The sequence below is a fragment of the Fundulus heteroclitus genome, chromosome 22 (assembly GCF_011125445.2).
Source record: "Fundulus heteroclitus isolate FHET01 chromosome 22, MU-UCD_Fhet_4.1, whole genome shotgun sequence".
Taxonomy (NCBI): Eukaryota; Metazoa; Chordata; class Actinopteri; order Cyprinodontiformes; family Fundulidae; genus Fundulus; species Fundulus heteroclitus.
This window is the reverse complement of record NC_046382.1, coordinates 11,741,281-11,757,029: the sequence shown is the minus strand read 5'-3', so window position 1 is coordinate 11,757,029 and position 15,749 is coordinate 11,741,281. Positions and strand designations below refer to the sequence as shown.

The 15,749-nt window shown below is 39.5% G+C and overlaps 1 protein-coding gene across 2 annotated transcripts; it reads left to right on the top strand.

Annotated features, from left to right (window-relative positions):
• The first annotated feature begins 8,876 nt into the window (after nucleotides 1-8,876).
• On the top strand, nucleotides 8,877-14,159 carry LOC118557245 (hydroxycarboxylic acid receptor 3-like). 2 transcript variants are annotated; one of them, XM_036126854.1, is made up of 2 exons: nucleotides 8,877-8,921; nucleotides 12,784-14,159. In XM_036126854.1, exon 2 carries the CDS (start codon nucleotides 12,864-12,866, stop codon nucleotides 13,812-13,814), a length of 951 nt encoding a protein of 316 aa, XP_035982747.1. In that variant the 5' UTR covers nucleotides 8,877-8,921; nucleotides 12,784-12,863; the 3' UTR covers nucleotides 13,815-14,159. The 2 variants fall into 2 exon arrangements, with proteins under 2 accessions (XP_035982747.1, XP_035982746.1); XM_036126853.1 differs by lacking the exon at nucleotides 8,877-8,921 and adding an exon at nucleotides 9,294-9,372.
• Nucleotides 14,160-15,749: the final 1,590 nt, after the last annotated feature.

Genomic DNA, 15,749 nt, shown 5'->3' with positions numbered 1-15,749 from the left:
GTTGGAAATTTGGGAGAGCTTTAAACATTTGCATGAGGTACTTAAAAATTGAAAAAAAGAGGAAGAGCATAATTTTAATTAGTGTCATCTAAATAGTCAAAATAGCATATTAAAATGCCTAAATTTAGTTTATATAATTTGCAAATAAATGGTGATTCAATTTTTTTCATTGTTTGATAGCTCTAGTTATAATACATATATATGAATATAATACACCATACTTAAATCTAGCTGATTAACAGAGAGCAGGAAACGGCACACAGACAGCTTCTGCTCATTGCAGGTCTGAGAAAACACAAGTGAGCAGAACTAAAAGGTAAAAGTTAAAAGTTAAACAGTTAAATGGAGCTTAAATGTGTTGGCAAAAGGGCAATGCTACTGATTTGATAGATTTTTGTTAACCCTGCACCTAGTCACGAGTCAGTTTTGGAGTAATCCTCAAATGAAGCAGCTAATCCTGAGGAATCTATGACAAATGTTAATGGCTTGCATCATTTTTTTATAGATACTGATATTGCAGAGGGGCACAAATTAGCATGAATGGAAAGTATTAAGGGAAAACCACAGGACGGATCCCAAAGTATTGATTATATGCAACCACATTCTTAAAGTCCCACCAAAATGCAGATGCCCTTGTTACACAGTAATTTAGTTTTTTTTTGTTCATTTGGTGATATGCAACTTCTGGTGAATAAACTTCCCAGCATTGCTGCTGGTGGTAGATTGTGGCTGACTGAGTTAAAAACAAATTTAACCAAAGGCACAAAACAGAGTTCAGAGCCATTTTAGGATGAAACTTTATTGTTTTTAATAATTTCTTCCTGGGCAGATGCAGTTACACAGCATTTTCCCTTATCCACTTCAGCAGAGTTTCCTAAGTTTGACTGGGATTCACAACATCAACCAAAGAAATACTTAGATCAGGCCGTAGAAGAATGGATCAATCACACAGGTGTGGATCCTAAAACAAATCAGTCCAATTTGGGTGAATTATTTAGAGAAATAGTGTTAAAAAGCGTGTCCTTTTCAGTATCTCAGCTGATGAACTTAAATCCTGATACGCTCACTGGGAAAAACATTTGATACACTATTTGCATGTGGATCAAAGGGAGGAGAGAAAGATAAAGCTTGAGTTTGATAATTACTAAAGGTACTAAAATTACAGTTAGTGGAAGCAAAACAGACAGTGAGTATGAGAAAGTAAATGATTGAACACAGGTCTGTCTCAGCAGTTACTTCTCATATTGATCCAACCCTGACAGTCCCACCTCAGTCTCATTTAATTCAAGTAGGGGGGTTGCCTCCTCTTGTTCCTATCCTTCATTTAATTGCAGGTCTGTTGATCCTGGACATGGAGGCAGATAGGCGATGTGGTGGTTAGTGCCGATTCGAGTTTGGAGCAACGCATTGAGCATTTAGAGCTGATATGGTGAATCTGTTAGAGCATCCATCATCTGCCACAACTGTGGCTATCTGAACATTGGCTGTGTGATTGTGGGCTGTTTCACACCACCAGCAGGTCAGCCTGGCATGGTGTCCTAATATAACCTCACCTCCAGAAGGTCAGTACCCCAGCAAGGGGATGACGTTCCCATGAACAATGTTTACACACCCTAAGAAGGATGGCCACGCCGCATGAACAGCGCAGATCCCAAGCTGTCAAGGGAGATGACTGCATGAACTTTCAGCACACATTGGAGCCACATATTTCATCAGATTCTGAGTTGTGGACTGAGACTTTGTCACTGAGGTGCTTCTCAAAGACATTACAGCGGTCTGCCGTTGCAACACGTGGGGGAAGGGATGTTGACATCTTTCCAAGCACCCGGTGTTCTTTCAGAGTTCCACACATGGAAGCTTTGAGTGCGAAGCCTAAGTTCCTACCTCCTTTCTGCCTGGTCTGCTGAAATGTCAATCTTAATCTATGACAGGAACCACACAGACCGCTAACAACAATCTTTAAGGTAAAATACAGATAGTTACTTCTAGTCATGTTTCTATGGCAACCGAGCTGAACAACATATTTAATAGGATGTGATCGGGATGGCATGTGTCCTCATATTTTTCTTTCTCTCCGTGTTTTGAGCTCCAGGTAAATGGACCAGGATATGGTTAAACGTTTTCTTCAGGCAACCGATTGAGCATCTATCAGCGTACAGGTTTGCTGTTTTGAAAATATACTAATATCTATAATTTTTTTTTGCTATGTACATGATAAGCTCTTTTTAAACATGAGTTTTGATTCTATTATCGCCAGGAATGCATTGATCATTGTTAAGCAGCAGAAGGTGCATGTTGCCATCTCATCTATGAGCAGAAAATCCAGAGGGGTGGGAATACTTTCACATGCTCCAGTTACATTTAGGGTCACAGATGAATTGTCTCTCTGGGTTAACTAGTGCATGTCATAAATTTAGCGCAGGGGGGTTACTATCAGTTCAGACTTCCTGGGATGACAGGATTATTATACTGGGCCTCACTCTGGAATGCACAGATGTGGTCTGGGTTAAACATCCTGTTTTTAAACAAAATACTATTCATTACCTGTGGTACACATTTATAGGTTGGACAAACCTGTTAGGTTATTTCTCATTTGCTGAAAATATTGAGATTTTTCTAGTTTACATATAACAGTTGCGACCCACGATATACCGGATGTTCACCGGGATTTGCTATATTACCAGGTATTTTTAATCAGGTTATATATGTTTTACATGTCCTTTGTCCAGACACACCACCCTGACTGGGTATTTTTAATATTAGGAAAACCCAGCATTCTCACAAAACCGAATTGTTGTGTGCAACTGAGACCATCAGTCTGCAGTCATCATTTCATTTAGGTACACTGATCTTACACAACTTTTGAAGGACTTCTTACAGATACATGGTATGATAAAATTCAGGATACAAGGAAGTGTTTTTCCTACTTCAACAAAGATAAGCATTTGCAGTTAAGTTTTTATAACAAAATACATTTTGTTTCAAGGAGGGAGAGAGACAATAAGTAAATATAGGATAAAATAGAAAAACAGAAGGCAACATAATGCAGATGTAAGCTAGTTCTATTAAAGGCCCTATTAAAGTAGTAGTTTAAAAGATGGTTGTTGTGTCATGCAGGATAGTTAAGGATTGAAAGCTACATATATTGTGTTGGAGTTAACTGGATCAGGATTTGTAACAAGTTGATAGAAAGATAAGTGACTGTGCATGGGTGTTCAGTATGTGTTGGAAAAACAGTGCATGTCAAATGATGCTAAAGGGTGGATGCAGGACATAAGGATGGTATCTATTGAAGGTAAACGGAGAGAGGAATTCATTGCAGGAGGACTAAAGGTGCTGTAAAATGACCCGATGGAGGTTTGCGTTTCCTCTAGGATTAAAACAGGGACTTTTTTCGCAGCACACGGGGTAGGACATCTGGGATTGGAATAGAGGTTACAGAAATGTTTTGTGTAAAGTGGTGCATAGTTACTTTGATCCACAGAAGACGCTGACATTCTTACAGGAAAAATACACCTAGATTTCATAACCGAATTGACCAATTATTGATTCCACAGACACGGGGGTCCACATCAGAGGTTTAAAATATTTGTGTGTGCGTGGATTCTTTTGCAGGATGACCAGAGGCCTGTGAAAGGAGAGGACAGAGAAACTGTGATAAAATGTCTCATTAAATATTACATTTCTAGCACAGGTTTCCTGACAGGATGAAGATGGACAATGGAAGGTGGTAAGGATTAATGGGAATCTGAAAAAAACAGTTGGCTAACATCTGTGCATAGACTAAATTAACATGGGGTAAAGCTTTGATGTTTGTTTCTTGCTGGGGTGTCAAATTGGAGTGTTTAGTTGATTTCATTACAGGATACATTCCATATGACTGAAAGGAGTTTATCGGGGGTGCAACGTCAACCTCCAGGATTCACAGGTAGCATACAGAAATTTGACATATAAAGATTGTCGTGTAGTTTCAGATTGTATTGGAGACATAAACCAGGAGATTCCGAGGAATGCAAGGAGGGTGCACCAACCCCCAGACATCAACTGAGTGCGCACTAAGGTCATCGAAAGACAGATGTGGGGGTCATGATTTAGGGTGCTTGGCCAGATTTTGGTGCCGTGTGTGCCAGCTACAGAGGGCTCAAGGAAACATCACCAGAGCAGCTTTCGGGTCGGACTCCCCTACAGGAGGGGTTTTCACTTGCCACCCACCCGTGCTATCCGGCAGCGGGGCAGCTTGAAGCGCATAGCCACTCTCGGAAGAGGCAGCAAGATTTTTATTTTGTTTTCGTTTTTTATTTTGAAATAAAATGATTAACATGCAGCTTTATGAAGATTGCGGTTGGGACAAATGACTCTATAACCCATTATCTTTAAGGGCAAGAAGAAGACATTTCTGAGACACAAGACATCATGACAATGATTGAATGCATTGTGTAAAAGACTTTTGTAATCACTGCATTTGTCTTATAAGTTCTATATTCCTAAGATGTTAAATACTAGTACTGTTAGGATCTTGGTTATGCATTGCATGATAATTTGGTTTTTATTCTGTGGTTTGATCGGAGTGTAGTACTTTCACAGGTTATATCAATTTCTAAAAAACATCTTTGTTAATCTAGTTTAAGACTCCTAGAGTCATATTCAGTTAATATAACAGTAGAGCAGGCATTTAATAGGAAATCTTTCAGTGTGGGAAATAAGCCCTCCTCCTCAGGTATAAAATTAACATCAAAGATATCATGGGCTAATACCTAACGGATAAAGGTGCTTACTTTTATTGGTTCTAGTTTGTTTTAATATTTAGATCAGTAAGTAGCTAAGCAGTATTAGGCCAGTACTATTAAATTAACAGCACTTACCTTTATTCACTGCTTAGTATTCGCTTACAACTGTGTTAAGTTAAATCCAATGCATCTTACATTGAGTAAAACTTTTGAAAAGCCAGGGGCATTCTGGGATGCCTCGTAGCTGAGTAGACGCACCCGATTTAAGCTCTCTAACTTATCCTGTGACTTAATATAAAACAACAGCAAATCAAAACGAGGAGTGGACAAATAATGTAAAAGACAGCTGATGTGGAATGGATGCTGAACTTCAAAATGAAGAAAGATGAGAAAGAGGACCAAACTGTTGCTAGCAAAGAAGCCGTGGCTAAAGCTAACACCAGACAAAGGAAGACAGAGATGACTGCGCTCAATTTGAACTTAGCTAAGTGTGAATCAGATTATTCCCGATCTATGGGAGGATTTCCCATTGTGCTTTGAGAACTTTGTCAAGAGTTTTGGAGAAAAATGACTCGAATTCTGCGCAACTCCATACTTCCATCAATGGGGTGAAGATTTACTATGGATACTTTGCTTAGAAGGCTACTACGGATAACGGAGGCTGAGAATCATATTAGTGACACCAATGTCACAAATCAACTTTTTGCATCTTTTTGCATCCTATAATCACCTCCTTTTTTGTTTGGTGTAGCATGCAGGAAGGGGCATTCCTTCGCTTTACCTGTTAGTGTTGTAAACTGCACCCCATGGGGTTACTTTTCCAAAGAACCCTGACATTTGTTTATGAGGGAATTTTATGAATTTCAGCAAATTACAAACTCACAGAAATCCTTTTAAAAATACCTATGGTATGTGTCTCTGTTAAATCAATAGCTGTGTGTCCCTAGAGAAAATATTTTACTGGATACAGAAAAGAAGTACGACTTTTTACAAAATATGGCAACCATTTTTTAAACGTGAAAAACCGGCCAACAGGCTGGGTTGACTGATTTCTTTGTAGTCAAGCTGGATTTGACATAATCTATGAACAGTGATGCTATCTTTGTCTCCCTCTGTAACGCCAATGATTACATTGTTTATTTATTTTTTTTTAAATCACTTATTAGTACTATTTTTTTCCCTGTTTAATTTCAGTCATTGTGAGTTCATTTGATTTTGGTCTTGCCACCTTGGGGATATTTACTTTGTTCCTGACTTGATTGGTTCCTGACTAACTTTGTTATTGAAAAATACAAAATTAAAATACAAAAATAAATGATAGTATCATTGTTCTGTTCTTTAACACATAAAAATGTACCACAGCATTTAGTGTTCAGACCTTGTTTCTCCTACCTTTGTGTACCAAAATAAAATACACAAAACGCTGGAGATACTATATTTATGCTTAAATGTATATATATTTTTTTAGAATAAATAAAGAATAGGGTTTATTGTGCATTATTTTCTAATAGAGATCGTCGGAGCATTGACAAAAAATCTTTTTATGTTTCATAACCCAACTTCTTTATCGTGCACCTTTCCTCTGTGATTATAAAGACACTCTTGGTAAAGCGTCTTTTGCACAGATGAGACCAAAGTCGACATGTTAGGTTATTATGCAGCATCTTGTTTTGTTAAAGAGAAGGACCCTGAAAGGCAGGAGGCAGGCAGAACTAGCACAACAATGGGAATTTAAAAACATGAACCTGGAGCAAGAAGGGAACAATAAAATAAACAAATCAAACTCTAAAGAAATTCAGAGAACTAAACAACTAAACTCAGGAATAACTTGTGTTTATAGACAAACAAACACGACACGTCTGCATAAACATCTCGTACCAGCAGTGGTGGAGGGGTGATGGTTTGAGCCTAACTGGGCTCCTTTTAGTTACCGAGTCGACCATGGGTTTATCAAAGCATTCTGGAGTCGACTATTCATTTAGGTTTAATTCAATTTAATACAGTTTTATTTATATAGCGTCTGTCATGGTTTTAATTCGTTTAGCTCACATGCAAACACGTTACGGACGACAGAACGTAGTTTAAAGATGATTTATTAAAGTTCAGGCTACAGAGATAACACAATGTGATCGATCGAGGTCTGAATGTCAGTGCAGGAGGAAACTGCAGAGATAAAGAAGGGAGATGTTAAGCACGAAGAACCAGGGGAAAAATCTCCAGAAGCCAAGCTGCTTACCATTTAGTTTGAGTGGACCTAACTGGGGAGGGACAGTGAGGGAAACTCTGTGGCCGAGTGCTCTCGAGGACGGGCGGTGGTTAGCAGCTGGAGGGCAGACTGATGGTTTGTCGGCGAGGGATCCGATTGACGGTGAGGCAGATGGTTTGATCAGAGGATTTGAAGGAACCAGTAGAATCCGGGAAGGGGAACCTCGAGCCCGGCTTGGTAACGTCAAGGGAGCAAGAGGGGGAGCGCCAGAGCAACATCTGAGCCTAGGATTCTTCTGGTGCAGGTTCGTGGAGCAACACGTCAAAAACGGGTGAGTAATCCAAAAACACAAAACTGCAAAAAGGCAGGAGATACAGAGTTAGACAAATTCCAAAGTATGAAAAGACTCACAGGTTCGGGTCAAAACCCACATCATACCACGACTTGGTAGGACTCCAGCGTCTTCCATCTGCCTGCGCCTTCCTTAAGAAGCCAGTGCTGAGCACTCCCGATGAGCCGCAGGTGTGGGTCACGCCCCCCCAGCCAACTCAAACCACCTGTGGAGCAGAATTAGAGCACCTTACAAAGTCAAATTCAATCAAATCCTCCTAACAGATTGGTCGAAAAGTTTCCTATCTAAGGAAACCCAGCAAATTGCATCAAGTCTTGACAGGCAGTGGACAGGCAGTGGACAGTCATCTGCATTGTCAATGGCTTTGCAGCAATCCCTCATTCTGATTAAGTATGTTGCAATAGTGGAGTGGAACTATGAGACCATCTCTCAGATAGATGAAGCTATGAGACAATGATCCCAAACACAAAAACAGAACGGCTGAAAAAGAAGAAATTCAAGTTTCTGCTGTTGACCAGTGAAAGTCTAGACCTCAACCTGACTGATATGCTGCGGTGGGACATTCAGAAAGAGCTGCAAATGTCTGTAAAAACTCAATCAAGTGAAGGAATGTAAAGAAAAGCGGACCCCTCTTCGCGGGGCCTGGCCCCCCGGGGGGCGGCCGGGGCCCCCGTCGCGGAGGCGGGGCGCCCCTGGGGCCTCTGGCCCTCAGGGCCCATGGCCGGGACCACTTCAGCGGGGCTAGCTGCCGGCGGAGCCCACGGGCTCGTCTCCGCGGCTCTTGAGGGCATCGGCATTGCGGTGGCTGGGGGATTTCCTCGGGGTCGTCTCTGCTCCTTCCTTGGGGGGGGGGGGGGGGGGGGGGGGGGTTGCAGATATCCTGTGTCGGCCCCTCCTGGGCGACCTGCTTTAGGGACCCCTTTGGGAGTCCGGGGTTACGGGTCCCCTGACGCCTGCCTCTGTGCTCGGGGAAGGTGGGTCTTCGGTTCTCCACAATCACTATCGAGCTATTTCTGGATAATTTTCACCTAAACTAGTGCACTTTCACATCTCCCACAGGTGCTGGGTCCCAGGTATTAAGTGTTCACTTATATACAGTAATCTTATAATTTATTTATTTATTTATGTTCTTTCACTTTCTTTTTTCAAATATCACATTACACATGTCAGCTTACATAATAATGTATATGATTTAGCAATGGCATCTAGGTGTTATTCGAGTGTATCTGTTGCTTTATGTCTGTTGGTTGTGCTGTTCTTTTTGTGTCTCTTTCCAGGTGATGGAGCAGACAAAGAAGGTTTTATCATTCTCTCCCTTTTATCTCCTCTTTCTTTCACCTCTACTCTTTTTTTTCTTTTCTTTCACTTTTTGTTCTTCCTTTACTCTCCCATTGTCATGTCCATATAATTTGAAATTCTCCTTGCAGGAATCATAATAAAGCTATTTACAAGCATAAATCAAGTGGAGCACTATGGCGAAAGCCGTTTGCTCCACTTGTAAAAGCAAAATCTGTCGAGCTCTATCTGGCATTGAGACATCAATTCCTATTGCCATATTGCTAGACAGGACACTGGGGGAAAAAAAAAAGAAAAAGAAAAGCGGACCAAACATCCCCCACAAGGATCTGAGAGACAGATAAAGTCACTAAAAAAAATCAACAACTGCTAAAAATGGTTAGCAGTGCTGTCATGGGGTGTACTTTGTTTTTTCACACAGAACCTTTTGTGTTTTCACTTCATCTTTGCTTGGTAAATAATCACAACGTAAAATCAGTTTTGTGTTCTTGTGCATTTGAGGTTAGATATAAATAATTTTAAAACCTGTTTTTTTTTCTTATTTTAATTTTTTTTTTTATAAATAATTATACACTTAAAAATCCCAGAAAGTTACTGTGTCATAAGTCCTGAAGCAAAAATGTTCTCTGCAACAACCGCATGTTACGACAAGCCGCCACACAGCCAGCTCTTTTTTTCCTTCAAAAGAAAGCTCACACCATTTTCACACCAGATCACTGTCACTCTCTGCATGGGACGTACGCACATCATTGTCTTTGTCAACTGAACGCATTATTTGGCTGTTACTGCTGGTGAGTACTAAAACCTGGAGCTTTCACGCACTTTTTCTGGACGCACGTGTTTATTTTATGTCGGATTGTTAAAACACAGACGGGGTGCATTAATTTAAAAAGCAATGTATGAAGCGGGGTTTAATTTAAAGGGACTCTGTAAGATACGGGCAGACGAGGGATGTAGGGATGTGGGTCCATGCAGAAAATGAAAATACCATTACCAGCATGGTAATTTACCTTACCTACATAATACTTGTTAAATGGTTTGTTTTGCCACTTTTCAAAGCATTTTTGCTTGAAAAGCAGGGATTATGATTAACAACGTTCAGGGAAAAAAAAGCTGATTTTAGTCTTTACCTACTTTGATATACATGGAAATAGTTTTATAAGTACATGTAACATCACGGTGCACATAAAGCAGTCTCTACAGCTCGCAGGAATTCCTCCGGCAAATTATAAATGTTCTTCTCCTTACACCCATTTAACTGCTTGATTTCACATTTCTTCAGTGGTGCTTAAAACTAACAAACCATGGGTTTGATTTATTTGGGAAAATGACATTAGTGTTTTATGTAAACAAAAGGTACAGTTCTGAACATGCCTCTGTGCTTCGGGTTTCTCCCTGCTGATCGGTGAAAGTGTTTCCTCATCGTTATCTGTTTTTCATTGCCGTTCATTATACCCAGTCCCTAACACACGCATGCACGCAGTCAATAAATTCAAACACTGATGCAAATCCCTGTGCATGTCATTTTCTATGTATACCTCACTTTATCCCGATTAAAAATTTAGAGTCTCTGTTAAATTTACTACATGGGTCATTCTTCTTTTTCTAACATGTCTCACTGAGCAATATTTATCTGAACTGATGGACGTCGTCTGAACTCTGCAATATTAATAAAGAAAGTGCAGTGAACTAGTATTTGGATTTTTACAGATTTCTGTTCTATATGCTTTATTTGACACGTTTTAAATATTTTAGATCACCAAACAAATTTAGGTATTAAACAAAGATAACCTGAGTAAATATTAAAAACGTTGTTTTTAAATCATTATTACACCAGGGAAGAAAGCTATCTAAGCCTAGCTGGCCCCAAGTGAAAAAATAGTTGTCTGCTTGTATGAATTATATGTGATTAATTACATTGTTTTGGATTCAGCTTCGCTAGCCACACGCAGGCCTGATTCCTGATTCCTGATTCTCTTACGCAAACGGAGAAAGCCAGAATTAGTGGTGAACCTTCCCAGGACTGGTCGGTCTACCAAAATTACTTCAAGTGTAGCAACAAATCATCCAAGAGGTCAAAAAGGAACCTAGATGAACATAACTGATGCTTAGGTGGTGGCCTAGTCAAAGTCTGGACTCTAACTCTAATAAGATGCTGAGTGTGTGACCTTAAAAAGGCTGCTCATGCTGGAAACCCTCCAATTATGCTGATTTAACACAGTCCTGCAAAGAGTGGCCCGGAGCTTCTCCACAGCCGTGAGAAAGACTCATTATTACTAGTAAAAGCAGAAGAAATCAGCAAGAAGAACCTTTTTCACTGGATTTTTTTTATTTTCTTGAAGATAGTTATGGACCAAGTTGGGATTTCTTGTTCTTCAGAAAGTTAGTCAACTACTCACTTTTTCAGCTTTATTGTAATTCTGTTTTGTTTCCTTGTTTTTATCCGTTAAAAGGTTCTTTATTAGCCTGTCAACATGTCACCAGCTTTGTTAATGTGTTTTTTTAATTCCTCTGTCATTTTTGTGGTTTCCTAACTCTTACTTTCCCGGATAAACACTCCTGCCTCCCCTGAGTCATTATCTTCCTCCAGATCTGTGTTACCAGGTGTACTTTTGTTCCTTGGAACCTCTTCCTCCTTTTTTATGTGTGGCTGTTCTTGGTCATGTTGGATTTTTGCAAAACTTTTTTCTTTTTCCATAGACTTTTTGTAGTTGTAGCCCTTTTTTTGTTTTACAAAAAACATTTACCTTACTGATTTAATTTGTATCCTCCTCAGGAGAAACAATAAATATGGAAATATCATTATGACCACCAGGGAGTCACAGTTTATACTGTTTACACTGCAAATAAATACACAATAGCTTAAACTTCTGTTAAGGCTAATATCACGCAGCGACACAGCGGCGGGAAACAAGCCTGAGTCATTACCCCTCCACCATCGTGCTTGATAGTTTAAGAAAAATTCAGTAGTAAATTCTTTTAAGCTTCATAAAAAAAAGAAAGAATTAAGTCTATTTTCAGCATTAAACAAACTTTGAGTCACTCTTTCTTTGAAAGCACTTGCTGTTTTTAGCCATGTTTAATATATTAACGAAAAGCAGATTTTGCCTTGACTAATAATAAAAGGTTTCCATCTGAATCATTCAGGAACTGCAGTCAGGGGATGCACAAAATCAGTCTGGTGCACTTTTGACACCCTTGTCTCCTTATTCTCTGCTCATCTCTGACATCAACACAACATATTTGTCCACACAAATAAGAATCATGGGATATTTTCTGTTTTTCAAACCATGCTCCGCAGACCCTTAAGATGACTGAATTTAGATATAAGAGCATAAGAAGGGAGTTTCGCTCAAAAAAACGTTGTAAATGACAATGGTACAGGGATTGTCAACAAACTGTCAAAAACCAAAGAAAAACAACTAGACTATATATTTAGGGGGGAACTACATGACAGCTGACATTTATGAAAAAGGTACCAGGCCTCACAGGGCAGAAGTAAACAAGGGAACAGGTACTATAGATCAAAATAAAACATGAACTAAAGATGACAAAATAAAAAAAATCAAATTGTGCAAAAGTACAACTCAGAAATGCAGGAATAGGTGAGAAATAATGAGCTGAACCAAACCTTGTTGGCATCTCCACCTGGCTTCTGTGGTTTAGCAAAGGTGATGCTAGGTGAGCAGCTAAACTAAGTCAGGTTCAAGGATTTCTATTACAGATAGTGTAATTTTCTTTAAATGACAGTAAAGAAAGTCTAAGTCTAAGTCTAAGTCTAATCCACTGCCTGCTTCAATAGACCTTGCAGTCGATCACAGATTAACTGATGCAGATGAGAAATTACGAGTTTCTTTGAGCAACAGATACTATTGCCATTTACCCTAAATAAACCAATTCAGACCCATATACTTAACCAGGACTTTTTAGTTTATTTCTCTCTGTAGCTAAATAGACATTGCTGAATTATGGAGATACACATCCATTAAAATGATAAAATATCATGTGATGCGATACGATTGTGTGAGCAACCTCCTACTTTTAAGACGTCTTGGTCAGAACCACATGGTCTGTGAAAATGTTGTAGGGAAGACTTGAAAAAGATAAGCGAAATAATATTATTTGTCAAAATCATCAGCTTTTGTCTTGTACTTGATAAAATAATGATCTAATCAGTTTTTCTTTTGTTTAATCCTTGATAGTGTCAACAATACAAGAGACTTCGTACCCAGGTGTTGCCATAGTTGTTCAGCAAGCAGAAAGATCCAACCGCTCTGCTAAAATGAATTCATCGGAAAACAGGACCTGTCAACTCAAGCACAATGAAATTGGAAACGTGTTCCTAATGATTTTCCTGATGGTTGAGACACTCGTGGGCCTGCCAGGAAGTATCCTGGCCCTGTGGATTTTCTGTCGCCGTATAAAGTACTGGAAATACCACGTCACATTCCTCTTCAACCTTTGTCTGGCTGACTTCCTGCTCTTTCTCAGCGTGCCCTTCCGCATCGACGTCCATTGGCGAGGCGACAACTGGCAGTTCGGACCAGTCTGGTGCCGCATCAACCTGTACATGCTGTCTGTCAATCGATCTGCCAGTATTGCTTTCATGACAGCCGTCGTACTGGACCGTTACCTCAAGGTGGTTCATCCGCATCACTCCATCAGCCGACTGACCTCAACCTCGGCGTACAAGCTCTCAGCTCTTATATGGCTCGGTGTGATTTTGTATCGGCTGCCGCTGTTGACCGTCAACCTCCTCCACGAGGACAAGATAAACAACAGAGTGCTGTGTCGCAGCTTCCACACCTATAAAGTAATCCCTCTGCCGGTAAAGGTGCACTATGTTTCATACGTTTTAGAGTTCTTCTTGCCATTTTCTTTGCTGCTCTTCTGCTCAGTCAGGATTGCCTGCCAAGTACGAAAGCTGAAAATGGACAGAGAGAGAGTACGACGGGCCATCCGAGCGGTTATGGTCATATGTATGGTGTTTACCCTCTGCTTCATGCCAGGTGTCTTCACAGGCCTGGTGGGGCTGTACTTAAAGGCATACCGGCCAGAAGCTTGTGAAACCTACAGAATATGGATTAATCTCTTCATGGTGTTTGTTGGCTTCACCTACCTCAACAGTGCTTTGGATCCTGTCATCTATTTTTTCTCCAGCTCTGTCTTTCACGACACTGTCAAGAACTCCCTCAAGTGCAAGAGAGACAGCAGAGCAGCCAGCGACCTATAACTCTAAGCTGGTAAAGATGATCAAATGTCTAAGGTTTTTGTAGACTGAAAAAAGCTGAAGTGGACAGTTTTTTCAATGCAACGGATGAAAAGACACATCACATTTTTTCTCTCACTAACTCAATAAATCAGACCAAACTTCTCCTGTTTTTGGTCAGTTAGGATTACCAAAATTATTTGATTTGCTTTATGTCTGAATAATAGCTGAAAGAATATTTGAGATAATTTTCATTTTCAGAATTTTATATGACTTCTAACCTGTATGACTTGTGTCAAATGTTTTGGGTACCTTTCTAAAATCTTTGTACCGTAGCTTGTTGCAATTAATAAAGGTTCCTTTGCTTTACCTGAGGCAGGTTTCTCGCAAACACCCTTTTAGGTTTGCCAACATTTTTTAACAAGCTTTAACTTACTAGATGTCATCAGATGTTGCTTCAGTCATTCAATATAATCTTATGGTGCAACAGTTTCTGCAACATGATACTGTCACCCTCTAATTTAACTGTGAGGGTGTTTTCAGGCCTGCAAGCTTCCCTCTGTTTGCAATAAATTTATAGTCGGTCATTATTGACAAGACATTTTGTTTTAGATTTATGAAAAGACAGGGAGTGTCTCCAAACATTAAAGGTCTTTGTCCCATAGTGCATTTCCAAATTCTAATTAGCTTACAGTCTGAGCTTTCTCTTTATCCAAACAGAGTATGTTAAAGGAGATCAAGCACAGGTGGCATACCCATTACATCTTCGCTTAAAATCTTTACCTTAGCTAATGCCATCTACGCATGTTTCTGTTGCTCCTCTTTGTTCTTCTTCTCTTTGTTGAATAGTTTTGTCGTATTGTTTGATTGAAATTTTGAAAGATTTAGTTTGGATTATAAAAAAAGTAAAGAAAACATGCATTCTGAAAGTCTCATGTTACATAAAAGCTCTCACAAACTTCTCAGCTAAACCTTTTGGGTTAAAGCAATCACCCTTACCAGTAACAACTGATGCATATTTTAAACTGATATTTTTTTCTAACTTCTTTTGAAACTTAAATTAATCTCTGTCCAGGGTAGAGAATAATACTAGTTCCAACAAATGCAGTCCATGCTCAACCAGAAGGTAGCGATATAAGCAAAAGTGCATGAAAATATTTCTTGAAAAATAAATAAATAATTGATTGTCCTTAAATAGGACTGAATATAAGCATAAGTGAGCAGGGAGAACATGCAAACTTCACAAATAATGGCCATTACCTTCAACCAGGGAGCTAACAGTTGTAACAAGTGGAGCCCTAGTTCGGGTCGCCCAGTAGCTACAGACTAAGCATTGAAAAATATAGTAATAGTAATAATAGTAATATCATCTTTATTGTCATTGAAACATACATTACAACAAAATTTGTTCTTTGCTTTTAACCCATCACCCTTGGGGAGCAGTGGGCTGCCATGTGCGGCGCCTGGGGAGCAATCTGGGGTTAAGGGTCTTGCTCAGGGACCCAGAGTGCCGGCACTGGGGATCGAACCGGGTACTTGCATCCTTCTCTGATACTCTGAAACCACTAGGCCAACACTCCCCTGCTCCTTGTACTGAAATACATTTCAGTACAATAGCAATCAAACATACATTCAGACTTTGATATTACTAAGACAAAGATAATGTAATGACACATTCAATGGATCCTTATGGACATAAATTTACTATGCTATGTTTTTTTTTTTTTTTTGCATAAATAAGAGGTCTTTGTTTGCACTTACTTGGCTTATAGCAGTTACATTTATTCACTGTTTAGGCAAGGCAAGACAAGGCAAATGTATTTGTATTGCACATTTCAGTACAAAGACAATGCAAAGTGCTTTACTTGAATAAAACATAGGAAAATAATACAGAACAAAAGCACGTTGGAATAAAATGTAGAAACAAAATAAAGCATGAGAAAATAGAAACTAAAAGCA